This window comes from Camelus dromedarius, chromosome 8 (assembly GCF_036321535.1).
Source record: "Camelus dromedarius isolate mCamDro1 chromosome 8, mCamDro1.pat, whole genome shotgun sequence".
NCBI lineage: Eukaryota > Metazoa > Chordata > Mammalia > Artiodactyla > Camelidae > Camelus > Camelus dromedarius.
This window is the reverse complement of record NC_087443.1, coordinates 77804891-77832104: the sequence shown is the minus strand read 5'-3', so window position 1 is coordinate 77832104 and position 27214 is coordinate 77804891. Positions and strand designations below refer to the sequence as shown.

General features: G+C 52.5%; 1 protein-coding gene across 5 annotated transcripts; it reads left to right on the top strand.

The window, feature by feature from the left end:
• Positions 1-32: 32 nt before the first annotated feature.
• UROS (uroporphyrinogen III synthase) lies at positions 33-26650 on the top strand. Of its 5 annotated transcripts, XM_010993289.3 has the most exons (12): positions 34-298; positions 3310-3482; positions 3589-3690; positions 8992-9080; positions 9223-9306; positions 10919-11015; positions 13818-13892; positions 16800-16874; positions 20349-20429; positions 22332-22417; positions 23146-23244; positions 26144-26650. In XM_010993289.3, the coding sequence occupies exons 4-12, from the start codon at positions 9018-9020 to the stop codon at positions 26276-26278; spliced, it is 795 nt and encodes a 264-aa protein (XP_010991591.2). In that variant the 5' UTR covers positions 34-298; positions 3310-3482; positions 3589-3690; positions 8992-9017; the 3' UTR covers positions 26279-26650. The 5 variants fall into 5 exon arrangements, with proteins under 5 accessions (XP_064344597.1, XP_010991591.2, XP_064344595.1 ...); XM_064488525.1 differs by lacking the exon at positions 3310-3482; XM_064488524.1 differs by lacking the exons at positions 3310-3482; positions 3589-3690.
• Positions 26651-27214: the final 564 nt, after the last annotated feature.

Sequence of the window (27214 nt, the reverse complement as noted above, 5' to 3'; positions counted from 1 at the left end):
TGATTGGTCTTTTGGGCCTGGGTGTCGGTGCGCATGCGCGAGCTCCAGCTGTCAGCAGCCGGGGCCGCGGGACCCCCGGCGGAGGTGCAAGTACTTGGATCCCTGCGCGGCCGTCGCCATGGCAGCGCAGGCCACGTGGTGATGGGGCCGCCCACCCGGCTCTCCGCTCCCGCTGCCTCGCTGTGTCCTGGTGGAACCCGCGAGATTCCGCCCCCGACTGGGCGCCTGGCGAGTCCCCGGTGCCGGGCTGGTTACGGCCCCACCTCCTAGCTCTTTCGGGCCTCACCAGCCCTGCGAGGTAGGTGTCGCCGCCCACGGTACCGACGAAGACACGGAGTTCCGCGGACGCGCAGGGGCCCGCCTGCGGCACTAGCCACTGCGTGACGAGTCAGGAGCTGAACCCCGAGGGCCCTGCCAGCCTGGGTGCTTGGCCGCGGCCCGGGCAGTGGTTGGCCCCGAAGGGAAAGTCCCTGGGTCGGTGCAAATGCCCCCACTCCAGGCTCAGGCCCGGCCCTGCGGGCATTCCCCCAGCCTAGTCGGTGGCACAGCCTTGTCAGTGATGGAATGATCCAAATGTCTGCCTCTAGCCCACCCTCCTTAAGTGCATTTCTTGACCTGAAAGTTTCTTCAAAATCAAGGATCAACCTTAAATGCCTCAGGGCAAGTGGGGATATTTGAAGTACAGACCTGAGCCTGTTTTGCGAGAACAGAGTGGAGGGGACTGTGGCAAACTAGAGAGCGTGTACCGCGCAGCCACTGCCAGTTGTGGCCAAGTGGAAATGCCCCCTAGTGTTGTCCGTTCTGACATTTCAAGAGAACCTGTAGACCTGCATTTTTACAAAAAGTATCTTGATTTGTAAAACCTGTGCAATAAAATTCATCTACCAGTCAGGTTTATCCCATGGACTGCCAGTTTGCAGCCTGTTGTAAAGAATGTTTTTAGAAAGCCATTAATTAGAGAAGACATCAGACCTGGATTAAATTTCACCTCTGCCACTTACTGTGCTGTGTGACCCTGGGCACTTTACTCAAACTCAGGGATTTGGTTTCCTCTTCTGTAAAAACAGAGAATAATAATACCTTCCTTCCTGGCTTAAATGAGAATTAAAATCTTGCATGCAAAATATTGTGCCCTATAAATTACAAAGTAAGTGCTGGATAGAAGGGTGGCTGTGGTTATTGCTGATGCTCAGAGCAGCAGGACACAGTTAACAAGTGTGGGTTTGAGGCGTGGCTCTTTATGACCAGCAAAGAGGCCTTAATACAGTTCCCTGTCTCTTTAAGGAAAAGTGATCATTTCCCCTGCTCCACAAGTTTCTGGGTAAATCTAAAGTGTTGTTTTTCCACAATGTGAACAAATGTTTACTGAGCATCTTCTACGGTGAAGAAAGTCCCTGAGAAAAGCCAGTGGTTCACAGGACTTAGTCCGTTTCACAGATGCAAGAACTGAGATCAAGAGAAGAACAGGTCAGACCAGAACCCAGGCCTTACCCCCTCCGGCACAAGCTTCTTTTACTCCACAGTGCCGCTTCCAAAGCCCTAAATGGCTCACAAACAACCGTCCTGGTCTAAAAGCCTCAGAGTACCTCTGCCTCTCTCCTTCTGTTGCTGTAACGCAAGTACCGGGTGTCAAGTGACAAAAAAGCACACAACGTGAGAGCTGTAGTTCCGTTTTACTTGGGGCTTACTGAGGACTATAGCCTGGGAGACAGCCTTTCAGCTGTGCAGCTGAGAGATGTACAGCTCTGAGGAACTGCTCTGAAGAGGTAGAGGGGGAGGTCAGTATATATAGAAGTTTGTGAAGAGGGTACATGCAGTCAAGCACACATCTTGGTAAGAGGTTGCTGCTAGTCAGGAGGAGCAGATGTCTCTGCTAATGATTTTAGTGCTTTTCTAGGTATGAGAAGAGGTAAGGATCTGGGATCATAAAATCTTCTGAAAATCTCTAACTATCCGAAGTCCTATTCTGCCAGATTTTCCCAGAGCACAGAGTGCCTCATCCCTGATCTCTGCCCTGAAATCCTTTCAGAATGTGTTAAAGGTCAGCGACTGCCGTGGCTCGTGACTTCATCCTTGTAGAGGCAGATGGCAAACGACATTCTTTAGTTTGCACAGGAGCTTCTTACAGCAGGAAGCTTTCAACTTGGTTGCAAAAGTGGAAGAAGAAAGGAATTCCCATGATCTGTTTCCTTTACAACTTGCATGAGGCCGTATTAGTTTCCCAGAGCTGCTGTATCCGAGTGCCACAAACTGGATGGAGGGTACAGCAGAAATGTGTTGTGTCACAGTTCTAGAGGCTAAAATTCTAAGATCAAGATGTCAGCAGGGTTGGTTCCTTGTGAGGTGGTGAGGGGTCCAGGCTTCTCCCCTGGCTGCTGGTGGTTCGCTGGCCATCATTGGCCTTCATCTGCTTGTAGAAGCATCACCCCGATCTCTGCCTTCATCTGCATGTGGTGCTCTCCCTGTGTATCTAAATTTCCCCTTTTTATAAGGACACCAGTGATAATGGGTTAGGACTCACCGGCTCACCCTAATGGCTTCATTTTAACTTGACTGCATCTGCCAAGACCCTGTTTTCAAGTGAAGTCACCTTCTGAGATCCTGGGGGTTAAAAGACCTCAACATTTAAATCTCAGATTCAGCCCATCACAGGGGACCTGCACAAGTTCAGGGACCTGCCAACTCACTGTGTGTTCGTCATAGCAAGTGACTGGACGATTGGTATTGGAAGTTCTTGATGGGAGCAAGTGAAGGAGTTCTATGTGAAGATGTACATTGGCCAGAGCGACACATTGCTGAGAAGGCTTTGTTCACTTCCTCTGAACCCCTTCGCCTGCCCCCGTCCCTAGGATACTCCAGGCTCTGGTGGATGAAAAGCATCCTCACTGGCTCTGCCGGTCTTAAATCTACTCAGCTTGAATTTGACGCTGAACTTGTTAATTTGTTAATTCCACCAGGCCTTCTGTACAGAGTGGCTGGAATGTGCATGCTTCACCCTAAATCGTCCTCCACCCCAGCAGAATACGAACTCTGAATCAGAGGAGCGCCGACCTGGAGGCAAACTTTTTAAGCCTTTCTTTGGAATCCTGGGGTTTGCAGTAGGAAGTGCTCTTCCTGTCTACACAGCTAGCTGTCCTTACGTCTTTACGCTCACTGTACTTTGTGACTTACTCTGTTGTGAACTGAGTCGTGCCCCTAAATTCCTGTGTCACAGCCCTGATCCCCAGTGTGACTGTATTTGGATATTGGGCCTTTAAAGAGGTAATTAAGATTAAGTGAGGTCCTAAAGGTTTAACCCCTATCCTATAGGACTGGTGTCCTTGTAAGAAGAGGACAAGACAGCAGGAATCTCTGTCTGCACAAGGACAGAGGCAAGGCCGTGTGAGCAGACAGCAGGAGGCAGCCGTCTACAGGCCAGGAGAGGCCTCCCCAGAGACCGGTCCTCATGGCACCTTGAGCCTGGGCTTCCAGCCTCCAGAACTGTGAGAAAATTAACGCCTGTTGTTCAAGCCCCCCGGGCTGTGCTGCCCTGTTACAGCAGCCCAGGCTAAGACAATTCTAATCTGGTTTCCTTCTCTTTTGCCACAGTCCCCTCTGCCCTGTGCCCCCGACTTGACCTGACACTGTTCTTTGGGGCTCTGGCCTGGACTCGCTTCTTTGCTATCCACAATCTCACCCGATCCCAGGACTGTAAGTACCATCTGTACACTGATGACGCCGGGGACTTTGTCCTTTGACCTGACTCCTTTCCCCGGCCCAAACTGCCGACCTGATTTCTCCATCTGGATATCTAATACCAGTACTCTTCAACTTTTTTTTTTCAACACTATGGCACACCTAGTAAATGAATTATTCATCCAGCATATTTCCATAAATAGGTGAGGATTTACAGTTTACAGCCAGAGGCGGTCAGCCCTGGCTGGGGTGGGCGTGGAGGGAAGGGGAATGGGTTCTGGCTGCCTGGGGTCCTACCCAGCTGCCCCAAGAGCTGAGAGGACCAAGACCCCAGGCACGCCTGTGAGCCAGTCACGGCTCGAAGGGCTGGGGCACGTCGGTGGAGGATGGGCATTCTCAACTACAGAGTGTGCAAAACCAGCCTCGTCCTCACAGCCTGAATGGCCCCACATGGCAGCTCTGAGCCCATCTGCTTGCCCCGGGGGCTCCCTGCACTCCAGCCCCACTGGCTGGCCACCATACTCTGTCTCAGACTTGCCTTGGTGCACTCCACTGAGATTTCATGGGCAGGAGTGAGAGTCTCCCCATTTCTAGTCCTGTGTTTTTTTCCTTTCCATCAAGCTGTAGAAAACATTTGTGAGCACCCACAGCCATAGTGAGGAAGACGACTTTATAATTTACTGTCTAAAATGGGAGACTTGAGAGTGCAGTGGGCGCTGGCAATAATTACACCAGAACAGCAGGTGTAAACTGGGACTTAAACTGGGATATGTGGTCACCTGTATGATCAGGCCAGCCAGGTGGCTGTTCTCCTGCTCTCTGCACATCCCCTGCTCGATCAGTCCCTGCCTCACCTTCACCCTGCTCACCTGACCAACCTTCCCTCTTAATCATACAGCCTAGTCAATAACTAGGTATCTGCCCCCTGGCCCCAGCTAGTGATTTCTCTAAGATCAGAACTATCTCCACTGTGATAGTTTGTCAAAGGGGCGGCGAGGGGTGGCCCCTCTCATGGTTTCCCCAGCAACCGATGAGCCAACATGACGTCAGTTCCCCCTGTGACTGGTAATCTCCCATGCCGCTGCTATTGAAGACCGCCGCCATGTCCTGCCTGCTGTCTGCTGCACACGGCGGGGTGTCACTCTGGGACCTTGCTTCAGACGTGTGAGATCCCCCATCGATGTCTCTGTCACTGACTCTGGGCTCTTTCTTTGGTCTTGAAACTGGGCGGGTACAGGGCTTGCAGGCCCGTGGGGTGCAGCCTAACATCACCCGAACTATAAAGATAGAAATTCTGCCATCTCCCCTACTCTCTCCCTGCCCTAGAATAGAAGAGGGCTGGGGTCAAATCCCTCCCGGTGTTAAGTTGGAGGGACCCAGGGTGGAGGGAAGTAAATAAGAAAAAGTAATTAAGATTAAACCCCAAATGAAAAGCTTCCTAATTGAGTGAAAGATGTCATTGTAACTGAGTGCTAGTTCCCCTGGGGGCTTATCACCACCAGAAGAGGCCGTGTTGCTTCCTCCAGGCTGTAGATGGACTGAGGGGCCTGAGCTGGCGGGAGGGGACTGACTCGGACCCTGAAGGCCTGGGTGCAGTTCTGGCTTCGCCTGGACTCCGTGTGTGGGCTGGGCAGGCCCCCCGCCCCACCTCAGCCGCAGCTTTCTCAGCTGAGAAAGAAGGGTTGGCAGTAGAAAGCGCTCAGTGACTGGGTAGCTGTGGTGGGATCTCCTGCAAGTCACTCCGCAGCCTTACTCCCATCTAACAAGGGATGGCATCATGGCCAGTAAAGCTGGGACCAGAGCCCAGGTCCCTTGGTCCTTAGTCCTTGTTTGTTCTGTGAAACCACATGTCCTGACGTTATCCCTGGAGGGAAAGGGGACGAGGAAAGGGCAAGTGGAAATGAGGGGAGAGGAGAAATCAGTCCACCAACGGGAGGCTTCCCACTGCTGCTGGGTGCGTCCAAACTCCCTGACACGACCGGCCCGTGTCCCCATGTCCCCTGTCCACTCCAGACCTCTCTCCCTCCCTCAGGCATGTCACCTCAGAGCTTAATCCTGCTCAGGCTCCGGTCTGCATCTGAACGTCACATCCTTGAGGAAGCCTTCTGGCCTCCGTGTTAGTTGGGAGGTGGGTCCGCTGCTCTAACAGAGATCTGAGTGAACAGCGGCCGAAACAGGATAGAACTTTCCTCTGATGTAAAAGCCCCGGCTCACCCGAGGCCCTGCCACGCAGAGGGGTCCTGCTCCTTCTCCTTTTTCTTCCGTCTCCCCCAGGGCGTCGCCCTCCCCTGCAGTAGATGAGCTGGCACCCCCGAACATTCCAGAAGCAGGGAGGGCCGGAGGGGGCACAGCACTTCCTTCTAAGGCCGGACCCGGAAGTGTGCGCAGAACTTCGACTTCCATCCTGTGGGCCAGAACCTGGTCCCCGGGCCACATCCAGCTGCGCGTTTTTTGGGGGGCAACCATGTGCCCCATTAATAGGGATTCCGTTTCTATGAGGGAGAAGGAAGAGTGGATGTTTGGGGGCCAGTGGCAATCCCTGCCACACCTCCCAGTCCAGTAAGACCTGCCAGCTGGTTTCCACAGCATCTAGACTCTTCCTTCATCCTGCTCGTTACACTACGACCGTCACTGTTTTTACGTATTTGTAAGACACCTGTTTTACCCTCCCATAAATACGAGGGCAGGAACCATAAGTACACCCGGTGCCTAGGACGCAGGAACCATCTCCCAATGTTTGTCAACTCACTGAGAGGATTCCATGGAACAAATCAAACATTTAGGTGTGATTCAGAGAAGGAACACACATTTTCATCCTGGTCCCAACCATTTCAAACCAGGCTGCGGACAGATTTCTCACCTGGAATTACATCAGTATGTCCTGTTAGCTCTGTCTCCAATGTGAATCCCCAGTCCGGCTGCTTCCTGACTCCCCACCCAGAAGCCACTGCCTGGCGCCTCTGTAGGAACACTGTTGTGAGAGATTGGCTTGTTACTGACAGATCCTTTGGAAACTTGGGGACTTGTGTCCTGGAGCCTGAAACCATGGGGGGACACAGTAGGGCTGAGCAGGGGTCAGGATGTCTGCCTCACAGCGTCATGCTCCCACTTTTGAACCCCCACCACAGTTGCTTGCTCTGTGTGCCCTGGAAAGATTTATGCTTTAGCAGAAAATGCCAAGTTTTACCTGCCACTCAGTGACGTACCAGATCCCCGGAGCCTCCAAATTGGAAGGCGTATCAGTCAGGGTTCGCCCAGAGAAACAGAACAGCAGGGGTTATGTATCAGGAGACTTACTGCCTGGAAATGACCTGGGCAGCTGGAGGGGCTGGCAGAGCAGGTCTGAAAGCTGCAGTGGTGCACGCCGACCGACCGGCAGGAAGGGCGGGCCAGGACTCAGCTGGGCTGCAGCTGTGGCCCCAGGTGGAACTTTGTCCTCCTCGGGGAAGCCTCCATTCTGCTCTTAAGGGCTTTCCACCGACAGAATCAGGCCCTCTCTGATGACCTAGGTTAACCTCTCTTGCTAAAAACCAGCTGATGATGGACTTTGCCACATCTCCAAATTACCTTCCCAGCAACACCTAGGTTAGCACTTAAGAATAAACGGGGAAAAGAGCCTCGCCAAGGTGGCACATAAGAGTGACCATCACCAGGAGGGAGATTCCTCACTTCTGCGTGACATTCTGAGTAACTAGGAAATGATAGAAGCGGTGTGACAGCCCATTTCCCCAGACCCTCAATCTCTCTGGCTAGCTGCTCAAAAACAGCAGTAATTGAACTTGATTTCACAATTATTATTTGTTCACCCAGGTTTGGTTGCTTAGATACAAAGCAGTTCATTTGCAGCCAAATCTTCCTAAGCTGTCCCATAGATACTATAATGTTCCAGAAATATGTTCAGTAATAATTTGTAAGTAATGGCTCCCAAAGTGAACACATTTCTGCTCCAAACAATATACCCTGTTTGACTGTTATCAACCCCTGTGTAATATTTATTAAGTAACTGCTATTCTAATGCTGCTTATGGGATATAATCTGCATTTCCAGCAGAGTTTATTCTGCAGGTCTTCAGCAACCTTTCTGAGGCCTTTGGGATGGCTGTAGCATACTTCCCCTCCTTGATACAAAAGGAATTTAATGTCTATTTAAAAAATTGGAGTATAAAATAGAAAGATGTAGAGAAGAAAGTAATCACCCTTACCTCCCTATCTACCACCGAAGAATATTCTTTCATATTTATATATATACAAAATCATACTATTTATGCAATTCTGAATCTTGCTTTTTAAACTTAACATTATTTTGTGATTAATCCATGTAATTAAGTTTATGAATACTTCAGTGAGTTCATATAACTGTACCATTTAACCATTCTTTCATTGTTGGACATCTACATTGTTTCCAGTTATTTACAATTACAAAGAATCCGCACACAAACTTGCAACCAGTAGATAGATAGGTTCTGGGGATCTCGTGCACGGCCTAATGATTACAGCCAACAATGCTGTGTTATAAACTTCAAAGCTGCTAAGAGACTAGATCTTAACTGTTCACACCCCAAAATGGAATGATAATCATGTGCAGTGATAGAGGTGTTAGCTGTTGCTCCAATGGTAATCATATTGCAACATGTAAGTGTATCATATCACATTATGCACTTGAAACTTACACAATGTCATATGTCAGTTATATCTCCTAAAAAAGAATGCCAGGAGGAAGATCTTTATGTTGATCTTTGCACACATTTATGAGTATCGCCTAGATGTTTATTCTTTGATGTGAAATTATGGGAAGAACAGGTATGAAGTATATAAGCCTTTTGACATATACCAACAAACTGCTTTCCAGGTTATTAGAAAATTTTTGAAAGATTATCTCACATCATTTGAGAACTAGAAGAGTCAATATCTTTAGTTCCTAAACAGCTTATGAGCAACTTTGTATATTTATCTTGTAATGGAAACAATTATTTGTTTAATTCCTTAAAATATGAGATACTCTATTTGTTACTGATACAGCCTAGAACTTGGGTCACTTCTCTTCTGTGAGCCTTAAATGTTCGGCTAGGACACTGCCTTTCCCTGATGGCTTTCGTCTGCCTTTCCAAGTGGTATCACAAGCCAGCATGCTGTCCCTTGGCCTTATCGGTGACAAGGTCTTCAGAAGGCACAAGCCCCTCAACGCTGAGTCATCGTGTGTGAGGGAGAGGCCCGGCCAACCGCGGTGGTTACCTTCTCCCCTGCTCCGTCCCATCTGACACTGCTCAGGAAGAGCCTTTGAGGTCTAATTAAGGTCCGTTTCCCTGCTCTGTCACAGCGCCCTGTAAGGACTGCCAGGCGAGAATGAAGGTCCTTTTGCTCAAAGACCCTAAGGAGGATGACCGTGGCCAGGATCCCTACATCAGGGTAAGTGCCTGAGGCGATGGTCCCAGAAAGCACAGCCCTGCCTCGTTAATGAAATCGAGGGGCTGTGAAAGGTCCTGTGACAGGATGTTTTCCCAATTTTCCAAACCCTGGCCAACTCAGAACTATATTCTTTTGTTTGCAGGAATTAGGATTATACGGACTTGAAGCCACTTTGATTCCTGTCTTATCCTTTGAGTTTTTGTCTCTTCCCAGTTTTCTGGAGAAGGTGAGGTTCATCAGTCCGTGTCTGGGCACCCCCGTTTATGAGTGGCACGCACTTGGTTTCTGTGGAATCCTCGCCAGCCCTAGCGGGAGGGACTTGTTCACTACCCCGCATTTCACTATCAGACTTTAAAACTGGGATGGCACAAGCTCACCTGGCCCCAGGAGTCTGATGCTGCTGGGTTCTCAGCCTGAGCCCCTGCCAGCCCCTCCAGAGAGCCAGCTGACCCGGAGGTGAGGCCGGGATAGGGGCCCGGGAGAGCTGGCTGTGCTGAGGGCACCCAACCTGCACTGCTCTCGGCCTTTCAGAGCCTTTCCTCTTCCTCCTCTCACTTAATCGTGCCCCCTGAGCTCAGCAAAGCTGCCCAGCAGGTGTTTTTCCCCAGCTTGGGCAACTTGGCTGGTCCTCCAGCACATAGAGGGGAGAGCTGGGACCGCTGCCTGGTGGAGTGAGAGATACGGCCGGAGACAGTCCTGGGAAAGCCTTCCAAATGTTTCAGGTTAGAGATTCAGTGCCCCCAGCAGCCCCCAGCAACGTGGACCCGTCACCAGGCATCTCCCCTGGGGGTCCATTCTGGACACCCGGGCCAGAGCCAGGGTGGCTTCCTGGGCCTGGTGTGCGCAGCCCTGCCCACCGGGCTCCCCGGCCGCTGTTAGCACCAGGGAGCTCTGTGCCTGAAAACCCGCCCGTCACTCTGAGAAAAGCCGCCCTGCGTTCTCCCTTTGATTTGAGGGAGATTGAATTATTCATTCAACAATTTACTCAACAAACATTGGTCTGGCTTCTGTCGTGCTCCCATGCCCTGGGTTTGTGTGCTGTGAGGACGCTGTAAGAGGGCCCGAGTGGGCACGCTTTTCCGAAAACAGCTCTAGCCGGGAACCAGAGCTCAGCACGTGAGGTTGTTGCTAGGACCTCGTGGTCAGAAAAATACTGGAGTGTCCGCAGGAGCCTCTCCACCCCACTGGCCGGCTCTTCCCGCCGGGGCGTCCTGACCCCTCTGTGAAGCTCCGGGCTCGGGGGTCGCAGGGGCCTGGGCGCCAGTCCCGGCCCCGCCACTCACCTGGGGCTGGCTCCGCATTCTCTCCAAGGCTCTGTGTCTGAACCTGTGCGGTGCAAATAGGTGAGCACGTCTCGAAGGGTGCTGTCACAGGCTCAGTGCGGGATTATGGGTAAAACAGCCCAGTGCCCGGCTCAGAATACATGTTGCCTAGATTTTATCACCATTTCTATCCTTGAAGACCAGGGCTTCTGCGTGGATATCACTCTTTGCATATTCCAGTTTTATTACAGACACAGGTCGAGTCTACCAGCCTGCCTGCACCCCAGCCGAGCCCAGGCTGAGTCACATTGCCCCCTCGGCTCCATTACACCTGCCACCTGACATTGCTCTGGCCTGTCTCTCCCCAGGACCATGAGCTGCTTGAGGGAGAGGCTGTGAATTCACCTGTCTATCCTTAACGGCCGTAGTAAGCTCTCATGTCTTGAGTGGATGGATGGATGGATAAGTGGGTGGAAGGAATTAGTTTGCCCCCTACTCTTGTGAAACGTGTGGAATTCTGGGAAATGTGGAACTTGGCCATTATATAAAATGCCTTCATTGCTGTTCGGTGTGCAGCTGTCTCAGCCTGACAGTTACGGGGGACTCATTTTCACCAGCCCCAGAGCAGTAGAAGCAGTGGAGCTGTGTCTGGAGAAAGACAATAAAGCCGAAGGTAAGGGTGGGTCTGCTGTGAATTCCCCTGGACTTTTCTGTCCTCTGATTTCTCCTATTGGTGATACTAGATCCCAGAAATAGCTGGACTTCAAGTTTGAGAAAAATGCAGTGAGTTGGCTTAAAAAGTATTTAGGTACCTGGTTACTTCATGTTTCTGTAACCTTTGGAGGGAACAGAAGATGGCCTTTCTTCTTCTAAGCTGTTTCTTAATGTCCCACGCAGAATGACACATAACCTGCTAGCCTTCTGGTGGGAGTGAGCCACGTTTCCCGGGGAGACAGGAGGCAGCGCTGCCTCCTGAACACCCAGGCGGGTGTCACTGAGGGGGGGTCTAAGGTTCACCTGCCAGATGGTCAGAGTTTCCCTCACAATGTGTGGTCACCGGTCCTTTCCTCCAGGGGACGATGGGAAGATCCCACAGCACCTGAGAAAACAGTCCCTGCAGTGCCAGGCACCTGAGGACACGATCCCCTCCCAGTCCCTCCTCCTGCCTCCTTCCCTCATCATCAGAGCCCGGCTTAGTCTGTTCCATCAGGCAGCTTCGTAACTGACATTTTGGAGTGCCTGCCATGTACCGGGCTCCGAGTTAACTTTGCATGCATGATCTCGTTTAATCCTTGGTCCTACCGTGGTCCTCATTTTACAGATGAGAAAACTGAGCCTTGGGGAGAGTCAGCACTGGTCCGAGGCCATGGAACCAGTCAGTCAGGACAGACCAGCTCCAGTTATACCAACGAGTGGAGGCAGCAGGGTGGGTGGTTACCCAGAGCGTGTGGCAGCCAGCTAGGCCTGGGTTCAGGTGGCCGTTCTGACCCTGGCGAGCTCCTTGACCTCCTGAGCCTCAGTTTCCTTGTTTGTGAAGTGGGCACAAATATACCTGCATCCGAGGAGCATCACTTCTACTAGCGAGAGCTTCCCGAGGGTCTAAATGCTTTACCCCCGAGGTGGCGGTGATGAGCGTTTCCACTTGACAAACGAGGAGCCTGAGGAGCAGGGGGTGTGAAACTCTCCAAGCCCATACCGTCTGTAGGCTGCAGATGAATGATTGCAGCTACGGTGTCTGAGTCCCGCAGAGACGCATTCAGAGCATCTCCTGGCGCGTGGCAGGCGTTGTTAGTGGCCGTGCTCAGTGGCCATTCTGCTCCCTTTTTACAGTTAATTAGGCTTTCATCGTAGCCAGAACACCCCCTCTTGGTGTCTCGTACACACATTTACCTCCCGCTGAGGAGACAGTCTAAGGTTCTTCTTGCGGGGGAGGACTCATGCTGTCCGGTCAGCGAGGGGCTCGGAAGCGGAGCCCTGGGATCTCCAAAACGGAGAAGGGCAACTCGAGACGGAGAGGCCCCGTGTTCTCTGCCAGTGGTGCCTTGGGAAGCTGGCTCTTACAGTTGTGCTTTTCCTGTTGTGTGTGTTTCGAGGATGAAGATGACGAAAAAGAAGAAAAGCCCAAAATGGACACCGTAACTTTTTACAGCACTTTCTGGTTTAAAAAGGGTTTTCCCGTACATTTTCTTTTTTTTTAATTGAAGTGTAGTTGATGTGCAATATTATGTAGGTTACAGGTGTACACAGAGCCCATGCATTTTCTTACTTTGAGTCTCACAACAACTCTACGATACAGGCAGTAGAGGTGCAGTTAAGTCCAGTTATCTTGACCGGGAAACAGACGAGGTGGGTTAGCTGACTCGCCAGGAACAAACCCAAGTTAAAGGGCAGAGCCGGCTCTGAAGGGCAGGGCCTTCTGTCTTTTTTTCTTAGTGAGTCTAGCTAAGGGTTTGTCAATTTCATTTATCTTTCTTAAAAAATAGCTCTTATTTTCGTTGATCTTTTCTACTGTGTTTTGTCTGTATTTCATTGCAGCCACTGTGAGCTTTATTATTTCCTTCCTCCTCCTGACGTTTGGCTTTCTGATTCCAGCCAGGGCTGGCTCCAGCCGATGTCCACTGCGAGGCTTGGAGAATGGCTTGTTCACATGCTGTGGATAATTTTTTAATAAATATTATTTACATCAGTGGAGTAGGAAAGGAAAGAAGGTGAAACTCAATCTCTGTTGCTATTTAAAAGATGATTTCTCAAAGGAGCGTAAAGGGTGGAGTAACACTATTGAATTTAAGGGGAAGTTATGCTCATAATCAGATTTTAGGGAGAAGAACTCGTGTTTCCTTGTCTTCCAAAAGGGTGTCGAACGCCAAGTGGCCTCGTGGTACATTTATACAACCCATTTTATCTTGGTATTTCTTTAATCCATATTTTAAATTTTTTTTGTCATAAAATGGCAGTGTTTTCTATTAAATTGCATTTGTTTATGAACCTGGAATTTATTATCTCTGCGTTGACCTAATGGATAGTGAGCCCTCTCATCTGAGATGACAGTCTCTCGGCTGCTTTCAGATTTATGTAAATAAAACCAGTTGTGTTGCTTTATTGGCATGTAAGTTGCCTCTATTTCATGACCAGTAATTTTTCTTTAAAAGTCTAGATTTTTTAGTTTTAATATCACCATGCAAATTAATTCTTCAGGTTGTGCTTGTTTTCTGATACACATTAAAAATGCTTGCGGTGTGAACTGTGGAAGTGATTTAATATTAAGCAAGGCATCCTGAAACATCTGCCTAAGTGATTTTTTAACATTGGCCTGCAGAATATGAACAGTGTGAAAATGGGTTTTAGTTTGGGATACTGTTCTTTGTATTCAGTTAATAGTTTGCCTCGCTCACAAGGCATAAACCAGTAGCCTTGGGCAGCTGTCCAAATGGCCACTTTGATATTTGAAACTCACATAGAATTTCATATTTTACAGTCTGGAAAAAGTCTCTGAAAGAAAAGTGGAATGCCAAGTCGGTGTATGTGGTGGGAAATGCTACTGCTTCTCTAGGTAAGCAATTAAGATACAAGTAAAACACCAAAGAATGACTGTGATGTTGTGATTATAATGAGAAATATATATCTCTGGTCTTCATCCCTATTCCTGACAACAGAGCTCCTAAAACCTTTGGAATTTCCTAAATGATAAGAAAGATAAAGACGTCTTTTGTTGTTCACAACACACCTCTTTCAACTCCACCTGAGTTGACTTTAATGAGGTGATTTTGGTCACCAGTGACCGATGATTTGATCAGCCAGGCCTATGTAACGGAGCTGCTGTAAAAACCCAAAAGGACAGTAGCATGGAGGGGTTCTGGTGGTAGTGTTTTCCACATTTTTACAGACAGTCTGGAATTTATGTATTCTTTTTAAAGCACAAAATGTAAACAATGAATGATTAAAAATTAACATTAACATTTTTGAATTACTTAACACTTAGCAATTGCAATTAAATGAACCTATAACTTTGGTTCAAAACAGTTCAGTTTGTCCAAGTGAATATTAAAATTTGGGGGGAGGGTGCAGTGTGAATGAAAAAAGTTTAAGGATTAAAAGCGCTTTTTCGGAAGAACAGAATGAGGTTGGGGAAGAGACCAGCCGGGAGCGGCTGGGCTAAGTAAGAGATGACCGGTGGTACGTGGCTTCTGTGGGCGGCGTGACCCCTCCACCGGGTCAGCACATCAGCCGGGAGCGGAATCAGCACCTTGGTTGCCAAGGGAGCCACCCCCACTGTCCTACATCCCCCCCAAAGATAAGCTAAGAATTGGCTTGTACTTTCTTTAATTATTTCTATTTTTCTGGCAGAAGAGGAAAGAAAATAATATAGGTAATTTCTGGCTTATACCAAAAATTCAACTGTCAAATTCAGTGCACTTGTGAATTTTCCTATTTTGACCTTGTACTCCAGATTCACACTTTCCCATGTTAGCTGATAAATAATTTCGAGCTGTCCCATGACCTTCAGTTTGATTCAGGAGTATATACTTCACATTTTGATCTCGCTGTTCTGTCAAATGAGAAGGAAACTAGAAAAAAGAAAATGGTGAGACACCGGTGAGAAATCTGTCTGAGACTTGGAGCAGTGGAGGCTGGGCCCTCACCAGCTACAGCCTGGGTGCCAGAGCTTTTGTCTCAGCTGGGCACTTCGTTGGCCTCAAGCAGCTCCCTGTTTATTGGGTCATGAAGGGAAAGGACATGTTCTAAATGTTGGAAACATAATTTCAAAGGAGGGATGAAATCAGAGATTTGGCAGTTGTAAAAAATCTCTTGGGAGAAACCATACCCTGTCTTCACATGAAGATCAATAACCCAACTTTTGAAAAGTTCTATTTTAGTTTACCTTTCCAGACATGGTGGACAAAAGGAGCTGCCTTTAGTGGTTTCTGTTCACCTGAATCTCAGCAAGAGCCTGGAGACCTAGAGGAGGTTGAGCACTGACAGCTAGAGGAGACCAGGCCCCATGTGTTTGTCATCTTGGCTGTGTAACAGATTACCCCAAAACTTAGCATCTAGAAACAATAAGCATTTAATATCTCACAGCTTCTGTGGGTCAGAGATGGCTTAGTTGGGTCCTTCTGGCCCAGGGTCTCTCACCAGGCTGCAGATACCCCAGCTTGGCGAGGGGAGGGTCTACTTCCAAGGTCACGCACAGGGACCCACCTCCCAGCTCCCACATGTGGGCATCTCTGAAGGGCTTCTCACGGCATTGCAGCTGGCTTCTCCTGTTGTGAGACAGTCCAAGAGCCAGCACCCAGGACAGAAGCCACAGTCTTGTACAACCTAATCATGGAAGTGATGTTGCATCTCCTTTTTGTTTGAATCGAGCTAGTAAGTCCAGTCCACACTCATGGGGAGGGCTTGACGCAGGGGTGTGGGTACCAGCGGTCACTGGGGCCAGTTCATGGCACACAGGAGCCCTCTGATCACACTGGGCGCACGAGCTTCTGGCTCTCCAGCGGCTGTGAACCAAATCAGGAAAGCTGACCATTTTAAGCAAAGAGAGGAAACAGTAGAAATGTTTCTCAAAGTGGAAATGAAAACAGGGTCCAGTGAGCAACACAGGGTCTCGTTGTGGAAGCCCAGCGAGAAGAGGTGCTCTTGCATCTTCGTAAACGTCGTGACTTGACCTGCAGTTTTGTACATGTTACTGATTGCTGATAGTGGAGAAAAGCACACACTGTATCTTTGCTCTTGGGCTGTGTGGAATCTCACGAGAACATTATTTTGACTAGATAATTTATGCTTATTTCAATAAGACTGAGCCAGCCCCAGGCCCTTCCTTCATCAACATCCCCTGCAGAGTGTTCCCCGTCTGGAAAAGTGCCCGGGAGCCTGGGGGTCGGCTCCTTGCTCAGTTCATGAACAGGAGTCTCACAGGAGTGGTGGGTGCAGCCCCTGTGGTCCTGGGGTCCCTCTTGGCAGGTCATTATGAAACCTCACCTCCCTTCCTTTCTATCTCAGCCCAGCCATGTCAGCACAGGACCCCTTTCTGGAGGAGGGCAGCCTCCGTCTCCCTAACAGAACGAGGCCACTGACGCCTTCTGATCGCCCCAGGCGCTCGCCGCCTCCTGCCTGGCTGCTGAGAATGCCGCCTTCCCGGCTCTCCTCCCTGGTGGCCAGCAGCTTGCTCTCGTCATCTCGTATAACCCTTAAAACAGTCCCGTCTGGTTGGTGTCTTCCCCTCCTGCACACGAGCTGGGTGGCTCTCAGAGGAATTGGAGGTCACCCCAAGCCTCCCCTCCTGGCTCCCCCACGGCGACAGGATGCTGCCATGTCCCCGCACCAGCTTTCAAGGGGAGGCTTTCTCCGTGCCATTTTTAAAGCACGTGCCTCTGTATTTGCACACTAAGAAAACAACACCAGCACAGAAGGACTTTAACAGCCATGGAAAGAAATGTATTTTGTTACTGTTTTCCAGTGAATAAAATGGGCCTGCACACAGAGGGAGAAAACTGTGGAAACGCGGAAAAGCTTGCAGAATACATTTGTTCCAGTAAGTAGAAACACGGCACCCCAAATGAAGCCCATTTATTTTTGTTCGCTGGTCTCACAATCCCCACCACCTCGGGAAAGGGCTGTTTCCTCAGTGCCTCCACCTGATCACTCTCCTTCCAAAGATGAGCTCCAGCCGCAGAGTCGTTCAGCCCTTTGGAAATCCTCAGGCTGTGCTCTCCTGAGCCCAGGGGACGTGCCTTCGTCAGCTTTGGGGTCCCAATCTCACTGACTGACCCCTCTCCTGCCCGCCCCCCCCAACGCCCTGCTAAAACAGTTCACTGGGGTCCAGCAAACGTGGCCCAGGAATGTCTGTGTGCCAGGCTGTCTCCAGGGCCGACGATTTGGCTGCACGCACAGCTGGTGCATTAGTTCTGCAAGGCGAGGAAAGGAACCCGAGTCATTCCTCATCCTCAGGTCCAGAGCCATCGAGCTGGTGCTCCTTGCTTTGCAAACACGAGGCAAAATCGATCAGTGAGTGTCACTTCTGAGACACCACGCCGGTGTTGTGGTTAAGTGACTGAAGGCTTGGAAGGTGGGTGGGAGCACCTTCTGCCCTCATCTCGGAGGGTCCTGGCCTGCGTTCTTTGCAAAACCTCTGTTCCTTGCTCTGAGTTACCACCAGCATGTCTGTGGTTCCTAATAAATCTTCAGTTCGCAATTAGAATATCCAAGTAAGACTCCGTCTTCACTACTAACGGGGACTTTCACCTTGGCTTCACCCAGGCGTTAATGATTTTCTTCCCCAGGAAACATTGAGGCTTGATTTTAAAAGCTAAGAGTCTACTTCCAGGGCTTGGAGTAGACAGACCAGTTCATAGTTAGGGCTTATTTATTTTACTGAAACACGTACCACTCTGTGCCAGGCACTATTGTAAGCACTTAAAGCTATTAATTCATTTAATCTGATAGCGCATCGTTTTTCCCTCCCAGGATGTCTCCCCTAATGGAAAAGAAAGAGCAAGTTAAGTGGCAAAAGGTGGAAGACAGTTCTCTCATCCTGAGAGAGGCAGGGAGGCGGGAGGGTGTCGGAGGCAGGCAGACCGCACTGCAGTTTACGTGGCTTGTCCTCCGGACTTGCAGCTGAGCTGACGAGGGACCTGCAGCCTTGCGCACCTGCCGGGCTCTTCCTCCGTCTCCCCAGCCGGCCTCGTCATCCCAGGCATCTCCAGTGAAGTGCCCGCTGCCTGCACCGCCTGCATTCCCACAGCAGGCCTGGGCGGGGGCAGTCACTGCGGACTTCTCACGTTGTCAGAGTTTTTCAGATACGCACATCTCCTCCAGTGAAAAAGCTCGGTCTCATTACTGTAGTCACCTATGGTGACTGTTTATGGAGACCCCACCCACCCCAGCTGCATAACATTCTCTTAGGATTTTCAACACGGCTCTGTCTCCAGCTCAGCCGGCCAGGCTCCCTTTGTGTTAAAGGAGCAGAGAGTGGGGTCTCCGAGCCCCACAGTTCATCATTTCGTATGGGTTGGGCTCCTGCCAGGTCCTGGTCTCTCCCTGTTGTCCCGAGGGGACCGCATCTCTCACCTCTGCAGAGTCAACCAGCTTTAACACTGGCCTATTTAGCTTTGGCCTGTTTGGGTTAAAAATCTGCAGACAGTACGTTTATACCGAAAAGGAATGGGTTATTCGCTTTTGACTTCTTGGAGGGGGTTAGTGCCCAGGGAATACAGTTGTGGCTGATCCCTCCTCTCCTGTGGCAGAAAGGAGTCCTCAACCAGGATATTTCAGGGTTTCCTCCCTTGTGCCGACAAGGCAGTGCCTTTCCATGAAGCCAGCCGGGCTGGCTGGGCCTGCCCGTCCTGGCTCTCTGCTGGGCACCGGAGGTGCAGTGCGAAAAGACAGGCGCCTGCTGTGCGCCAGGATGCATGTCTGAGCACCTCCTCCCTAGTAGTGACCAGCAGTCAGATAATACGAATGAGCAGCTCAGTACTCTGATAGACCCGCAGAGGAGCTGCTGCAAAGGGCAGATGCCGGAATCCTCCAGAAGGCCCTCGCACACCCCTGGGGCTGGGCTTGCAGGAAAAGCAGCCCCTGATTTTGCTGCTGGTCCCACAGCTGCCCTAGAGCAGGTGCTGGGAAGGGTCTGTGGGAGCAGCTTGGACCCTTAGACTCCTGCACACCCCACCACCCAACACACACATGGACACGTACACCAGAGGGACGCCTGGGCTCTGGTCATGGCTTTGCAAACGCATCTCTGTGGCTGGCATCTGTACTGCATGCAGACATTCCCTCACGCTGGAAGCGAAATCAGTGGGCATCTGTTTATCTACAGTATGTTTAGAAGTTTCCCAGTTCCCTGTGTTCTTTTATGTCAGTACTGATGTTTACAAAGCGGTTTACAGAAAACATTTGCCAGCTGGTAGTTTTTTAGTAACTGAAAACAAGGAAGCCTGCGTACTCCTGTTGTTTCGCCGGCCTTCGTGGAGATGGGGCCCGAGGAGGGAACGTGGCTTGTTGTTTCCTTCGATTGCAGTCACCAGAAGGAGGTGTGTTCAGAGAGGTCTCCCCGATGTAGAAAAATACATGTTAGTGCATGGCCAACACCCATCAGACCTTCTTACCTCTGGGGGAGGGTAAAGCTCGGTGGTAGAGCGCATGCTTACCTTGCACACGGTCCTGGCTTCAATCCCCAGTAGCTCTATTAAAAATAATAAACAAACAAACCTAATTGCCTTCCCCCGCCCCCCCCCCCCAAAAAAAACGTATTTCTGATTGAGAGATGGAGGGGGAAAGTGGTCAGTTTTACTAAAACGCTTTGTTTTCACATTTGGGGACGATGCTGGCATCTGACAGCCCGTCAGTTTTGTTGGGTGGTATCGCCCACTTGCCATCTTCACGATTCTGCAGAGAGCGAGCTTCCAATGACAGATGCCTTGAGGTCTCTGCGCAGAGTGGAGATGTGCGTGGGCAAGAGGCAGGGCCCCTCTCAGCAGGCGGGGCCCCCTCACGGCCGTCCGTCAGCCCCTTGGGCAACTGGCCTGGCCGCCACCGTTCCCCCATTACACAAGTGGCCACGCGGCTTGTCTTTGTCGAGGTGGCTGCATGTCCACTCGTGGCCACACCACCACTGGTCTCCTGTATTATGGGCAGGGCCCAGGCTCCAGCCACCTCTCATCCCATCAGGGCTCCTCCAGAGGTGGGTGGTGGTGGAAAGTGTTGCTCTCTTGCCGACACCAGGCCTGGCGTCTGACCTGACTCTGGTCACTGCGCTCTAACCAGCACCTGCTGCCTGGCGCCACCAGGACAAGAGTTTGGGAGTGGGTGACAGCAGCCCCCGGCTCATGCGGCTGTTTTTCCCACATGCCTTCGCCCCCATGACCCTGTGATTGTCCTCCCACCCGGTCCTGTAACAGAAACCTAAGATGGGGCGGGGCCCAGAGCTGCTCCTACCACGCCCCTGGGCACATGCACCTCCTGGAGTTTCTGCAAAGTTCTACAAAGTCTGCTGCTTTATTTGCAGGGGAGTCATCAGCACTGCCTCTTCTGTTTCCCTGTGGAACCCTCAAAGGAGAAATCCTGCCAAAAATGCTCAAGGACAAAGGTGACTAAAATGCTCTGACTCGTGGGCACCGCCTTCCAAGGGCTCTCTGGGGACCACAGAGAGCCTTCATGGTAACAGAAGTGTCCACCCTGGGAGACCTTGAGGGAGAGCAGATGTGGGTTGGACCAGCCAGGCTGGAAGGCGGGGCGCCCCTCATGTTGGGTCTAGGGTGCAGCCTGCCCTCCCTGCTTCAGATCTGCTCCCTCCACCTGCTCAGCCCAGCTGGGAGCACGCAGAGGGTTGCGGAGCCCCCACCAGGAGGATGTGGTGTGGCGGGGACCCCAGGGCGGGCACACGCAGAAGTCAGTCTAAGGAGGGAGCTGACCTCATCCTGCAGGCCACGTCCCCCAGCTCAGCCACTCAGGCCTCGCTTCACCTCTGTCCTGGATCCCGGGCTCTGTCTCAGAACCAGCCCCTGTGCCTGGGGCTCTCCAGCTCCGCTGACTCCAGTGTCTTGGGTGTCACCTGCAGGCCTTCTGTCAGAGAGCTGGGCTGGGAGCAGGGCGTCATTAGTGGTTTGGAGCACGAGCTTCAGAATGAGGCAAAAACAGGTTTGAATTCTCTGCTGTTCATTAGCTGTGTGAGTGCGCGCTGCCCACACCCTCCCTCTGAGCATCCTCTCGGGGAGGTGGGCGTCAGGAAGCACAGAGCCCGCCTCCTGGAGCTGCTGTGAGATCTCACAGCACGAGGCCTCCAAAAGCAAACGGTTCATGGACCAGCAACTTTTATGTCGCCTTGCTGTTTTGAACCTTTGACAGCCCACGTGAAGAATGTTCCCCAGAATGATCTTGGACCTTGTCACTGTCCCCTCCTGCAGTAAAACGGAGTGAGATTGTATCTTCTACACGTATTATTGTCTGTCTTCCAAACGCTACCAGGGAGGATGGCACAGGACATTGGGCAGTGAGATCGGCAAGGTCATTGTCCTTTCTGGACAAGGAAAGGCTGGGAGAGAACAAAAGAGCCTGATCCCAGGTGTCCTTAAAGAAATCATACATAAATCGGAGGTTTGGTACTTCAGCTTTCTATCTTTAGGTTTTTGGGATATGAAATGGTGATAGGTTGCTATTTTATGCTAAAATCATCTTTATATTTTCTGAGAGGTTTTCTCTCCACCCCATCCATCATTTTCATTAGCCCAAGCACCCACTCCCTCCCTGACACGTTTCGTCATGTCGCTGAGTGGCTGCCCTAGTCTGTGTCCACGGCCTTGAAATCTGTGCTTCTCCCTCGTCGCCAGCCCTGGCCACACTGGGGGCGTTCAGAGCCACCGAACAGAACAGGAGGGAGTGTGGGACAGTCCCCAGCCTAACCGGTGCATCTGCAGAGGGGGCCCTGGGCCCGTGGAGGGTGGTGGCCCATCCAGGAGAGGCAGAGCTGGGACGCAGCTGGGGCCCCTGCCTGACTCACGGCCTCCCCGTCCCCTGAGAGCTGCCCTTGGACCTCGCCTCCTGGCATCAAGTTGCTGGGGACCAAGGTGCCCAGGCCCCAGAAGGCTCCTGGCTGCCTGCTTCAGCCCCCAGGCTTGTAAAGCTCCCTCAGAGCTCTGCCCCCAGCCCTTGCCTCGTGCGGGATTCCACACAGGCGGCCTCCGCGGCGGAGGGCCGGGGCCAGTCCGGCGGACGGCCCACACAAACTGGAAAAAATGCGTCCACGGCACGAAGGATGGCTGAGGTTTCGGAACCCTTGTCCTTCCTCTCCCATGTGAGCCGCTCCGCAGTGTTAAGCAGGCTGCAGGGGGCCGGCCGAGTCTACCTGCACTCAGTCCACACCTCTCAGCTCCCGGCAGCTTGTTCCAGGAGGGCGTGCCCACTGGGGCGGGGTGGGGGGGGGGTCCTCCACTAACTGCCCCAGGGTGTGTTCCCAGTGCAGTAAAGTCCCTGTCCTGGTTTTGATGTCCAGGGATCCCCATGGAAAGCATACTCGTCTATCAGAAGATCCCACACCCGGGAATCCAGGTGAACCTGCACAGCTACTATTCCCAGCAGGTGCGCAGGGTCCCCAGGGGGAGCCAGGGCGGGCGCGCGGGATATCCAGGGGGAGCCTGGGCAGGGCGGGCACCCGGGGCAGGGGTGGGTGCGGGGGAGAGGCTGGAGAGGGGGCTGGGCCCACACTGGCAAGGCCTGCAGTGCCCACGGAGGAGTCTGGATGGAATTTGGGAGGCCACAGGGACCTTTGGAGGCTTCAGGCAGACGAGTGCATGGCACTTGTTTGAGTTAATCCAAGTTTCTCATGTCTGTATTCAGTAAGACGTCTCCCCTTCCCCTCCCAGGACAGGCTTCTGAGTGCCTGGCCAGTACTGGGAGCAGAAGGGCCACGTGGGCCAGTCTATCTGCTGTCTGCTCTATTTCCGGAATGGATGGAGAGGTGACAGGGAGCTGGGCTCCTACATGACCCGTATCACTCTGGCCACATAAGCTGGAGGCATCTTCCAGCTGGGCACTAGGTCCACGCTGCCTGTGTCCTCTGACCAGGCAGATGCAGACCTGGAGTCCAGCAGAGGATCGGCGCCCAGCCTCTCCCATCGCACCCCTCTAAACAGCTCCTGACCTGCACTCAGCCCGATGGAGCCAAGAGTGCCAGCGTCAGTGAGGACCCTCTTGCTGTGAATGCACGGGGGCTGCAGGGGGTTCCAGGGGCTGATGGTGACCGGCTAGGGGAGCACGGCTCTCCTTGGCCCCATGGCAAGAGGTGGCCTTGCTTTCTCTCCCTGCAGGGCATTCCAGCCAGCATTACGTTTTTCAGTCCCTCTGGCCTGATGTACAGCCTCAAGTATATTCAAGAGTTATCTGGTGACAACATGGAACAAATTAAGGTGAGGTATTCTGTGCACTTTGGATCTTTTTCAGATTCTTTTTTTAAAATTTTTACTAATTTTCCTAGAGTTTCCCTGTAGAGTCAAAGCACTCCTACCTGCAGATGCCCTGATGGCAGCTGAAGAGAAGGCAGGGCTTTGGGCATCCCAGGCCCCATGCTTAAAGCTCGGCAGCCCCACTTCCTGGCTGGTGCTCTTGGACAAGTTACTTAACCTCTCTGAGCCTGTTTCCTCATTTGTAATGTGAGGATAACTGTCCCTTTGTGGCCTTTATGACGTGTGTATGGTCTTCCCTGGTAGCTTAGCCTCAGGATGAGATGGGAGAGTTCAAGGAAAGCCCTCAGCTCCAGGCCTGGCACAGGTGTTAGCATTCTTCCCCCCTTTTTCCATCTGTCTTGAAATTATCTATCCGAAAAGCATTTCCCCTTTTCACATCTTTTAATTCAAAGGATTTCTGTTCCCATTTTTAGGGACTGTGTTTATTCCAAGTCTACAAGTAGTCCCAGCGCTGTAGTGCCTGTCGTGGGGATGCTCTGGGCCAGGCTGGAGGGGACTGAGGACAGGGTGCGGGTGTGACCGGGAGCCCTGCAGGCACTCATATGGCCAGGAGCGAAGGCCCTTACCTTTCGTCACAAGCGCGGCTCATGGTTGGGACTGTCCCCCAGTTTTACAGTGTTAGGCTCAGAGAAGTTGTGCATCCTGTGCTGGGTCACACAGGAGGAGGAGGAGCCATGATTTGGACCTCAGATGACTGAGTCCGTGTTATTGGCCCTGGTGGCCCGTGGATGGGGTATTTCTAGCCAGTATCCCGCGTTGTTCTCACACCAGTTCGGGGTAGGAATCCCAAGTAACAGGAACTACTGTCCTCACTACAGGTGAGGAGACGGAGGCTGAAAGGCCTGCCAAGTCCTGGGGGGCCACTAGACGGCCCAGGGCTTGCACCTGGGTCAGTGGGGAGGGAAAAGAACATCTAGCTCTTAGGTTCGGGGGGATTGAAGAGATATGACCCACAACATGGTCCCACAGTCGTGGGCACGTGGTGAGTGCTTCCTCTCGGGAGGCTGGCATGTGTGACGGTGCGGGACCACCCCAGTTCTGGCCCCTCTGCGCCTGCAGTAGGAGCCCCTCCAGTCCCAGAGGCTGTCGTGACTTGCCTGGGCAGTTACATCAACATAACATATCCCTCCTGCCCCCGCTTCTCAGTGTTTGTCCACTTTGAGGAAGAACGAACAGTGTATTTAATTACACTGTATCTTCTTTCAAAACATAGGTTTTTTAAAAGTACAGGTGAACACTAGAAATCTAAACTTAAGGCGTGACCCATTATGAATAGGCTACCGCCCGCCCTGCCCACAGACCACCGGGGCTGAGGGAGCTTCCCTGGCTTAAGTCTGTCGCGGGCTGTTTTCATCCCCTCCAGACACTCGGGGCTTCTCAGCAGCCCGGGCCGCCTCTCCCTGCAGCAGTTAAGGGCACCGCCCCTGGTGTTTTGAGTACCACCAGGCCTTGACTCTGCCGTTGCTGGAGGGTGGGGGGGTGGGCGACTGAGCCACCACTGTGAGCATTTAGTGCGGGCTGTCTGGGGCCACAGGGATGCCGTGCACCAGCAGAGTTAGCCTTCATGTCGGCAACTTCACTGGCTCAGGCAGGAATTTCCAGTTTTGACAAAGGATGCAGGCCTGCCCCATGGATTGGGCATCGTCCCTTTCCCGTCCAGCTCTGCCCCCCGTCTGCTGGGTGGCCGCCTCCCTCCCCAGGATTCTTGGCAGGACCCACTGTACAGCACTGCACAGCATGCAGGTGGGCCACAGAAGGTCGGGGTGGGGGGCTCCCGACAGCTGTCTCTAAAGGCCACAGAGGAGTCATTACAAAGCAGTAAGAAAGCAAATTCACATGGACCACCAGACTAACGGAGGCAACTGAGTGCCCTGTCCACCACCTGCCAGGTGTGTTCCCTGCTTCTTCTCACGGTCCACCCCCGCACGGGCCACTGAAGTGGCCGCCTTCACGCTTTGAGGTCACCATCCAGTGGTGGCAGAGCTGGGCTCCAGACCCAGCTGCCAGCCCCACGGCAGGGCTGGCCCGCTAACGGCCCAGGCGGTGCCCAGGGAGGGGGCAGGACATTAGCACTGGGCCTCAGGGCCAGGTCGAGGGGGACACCATATGGCTCTGGGGGCGGCGTCTGCAGCCGGGGCCAGCCCTTCAGGCTCTCTGTGGCCAACCAGGCCTGTGGTGCAGGGTCAGACGGCAGCGCTCTGTGACCAGAGGGTTCCAGAGGGAACAAAAAACTCAGGTGGAAAAGTCATGTTGTGACCAAACTGCTGCCGCTGAAATCCTGTTTGCTACTTGCTGGTTCCTAATCTCAGGGAGTTTCTTTCTTTCTTTTTCAACTGAAAAACAAAAACAAAAACAGCTTTATTGAGAAATAACTCACATACCACCATCCTGTGGAGCTGGTGTTTGAGCCCAGCCCTCTGGCTGCTGGCCCTGGTCTCGGTGGCTCTGCTCCCCTGGGGGGCCCAGACCCTGCGCCCGCCACACCCAGAGCCCCTCCAGGCTTTGTTCTGTGCTCCACCCGGCCCCACCCGGGCCCCCAGACACAAAGCAGAGCTGTCAGCAGCGGAAGCTTCTGAGAATGCAGCCAAGGTGGCAGGAGCTGAGTCCAGACCTCGGTCGTGCCCCACACGGAGCCGCAGGGATGGTGAGACCCACTCACGCTGATGGCGAGGCTGTCAGGAGGCACTTTGTAGGCAACAGAGCTAGGTTCACATTGGGAGGTATTATCACGTTTACAAGCTGTCGTGTGGGAGTCATGTCCTAACAGACAGGATGCCTGGTGGGCCTGGTGCCCGTCGCCCTCCGGCTGCTGCGCTCAGGCCCTTCTCTCTTCTCCCTGCAGTTCGTTGCCATCGGCCCCACCACAGCTCGCGCCCTGGCCGCCCAGGGCCTGCCTGTGAGCTGCACCGCAGAGAGCCCCACGCCGCGGGCCCTGGCCACCGGCATCAGGACGGCGCTTCAGCCCGGCGGGTGCTGAGTCCGCTGTCCCTCGCCCTTCCTGGGCTGCCGCTCCCCCGCGGCCCCGGCAAGGTGCTGCCGCCTCCGGTGCAGCTCCCGGGAAGCCGGCGCCCTCAAGCTCCTGTCCCGGCCCGCGTGGAACCCCCGGACGTCAGGCCCACGTGCCCCTGACCTTCCTCCGTGGAGACCACCTGGGACCCTCGCCCGGCGTGTGCCGGCTCCCCTGACAGCAGGAAGGAAATCAAATAACGCACCCTGGCCACTTGTGTGACTGGGTATTGTCACCTGCTGTCTGTTGTCAGTGCAGAGCAGTGTTTGGGGCAGAAACAGACGTGCCCACGTTCTGATAACTGACAGACCTGGTATGATAATAAAATTTGCTGTGTCTGAAGTTTTATTCATCCTATACAAGGACATCGAAGTTCCTGCTTTGGAGAAATTGTAATTCAAATATGGAGAGACTTCGTTTCCCTCAGAAATATAAATGCAGCCACCGTCAGCCAGTGGGGGCATCTGAGAGGGCGTGGCATCTAGAGGGGCGGGGCATCGGAGGGGAGGGGCATCCGAGAGGGCGGAGAGGTTGATTTACTTGGGGGGCTTTATGCACAGGTATAGGGTCCTGCAGGGCAGCTTCGGGAATCTGTCCCTGAACTTTATTTCCACGTTTTCAGTCTTGGCCTGGATTTTGAGCTGGGTAAAATGAAACCTAGGTCTGTCAGTAATGTGAGCGGTTGGTAGGAAAGATTCCTGTGTTCCCCACACAGTGTGGGCCCCTGGGAGGTCACACTGAAAGGCGTCTTCTGTTGAGCGACTCCAGCCCCACACACAGGGCCTCTCTGGGCTCCATTCCAATTAACCACCCTCGGGAGGGGACGTCACTGTTATTCCCATTTCTCTCAAGCGGTTAAGTGACTTGCTCAGTCCTTAGACCAAGACTCGTGACGTTCATAAACCA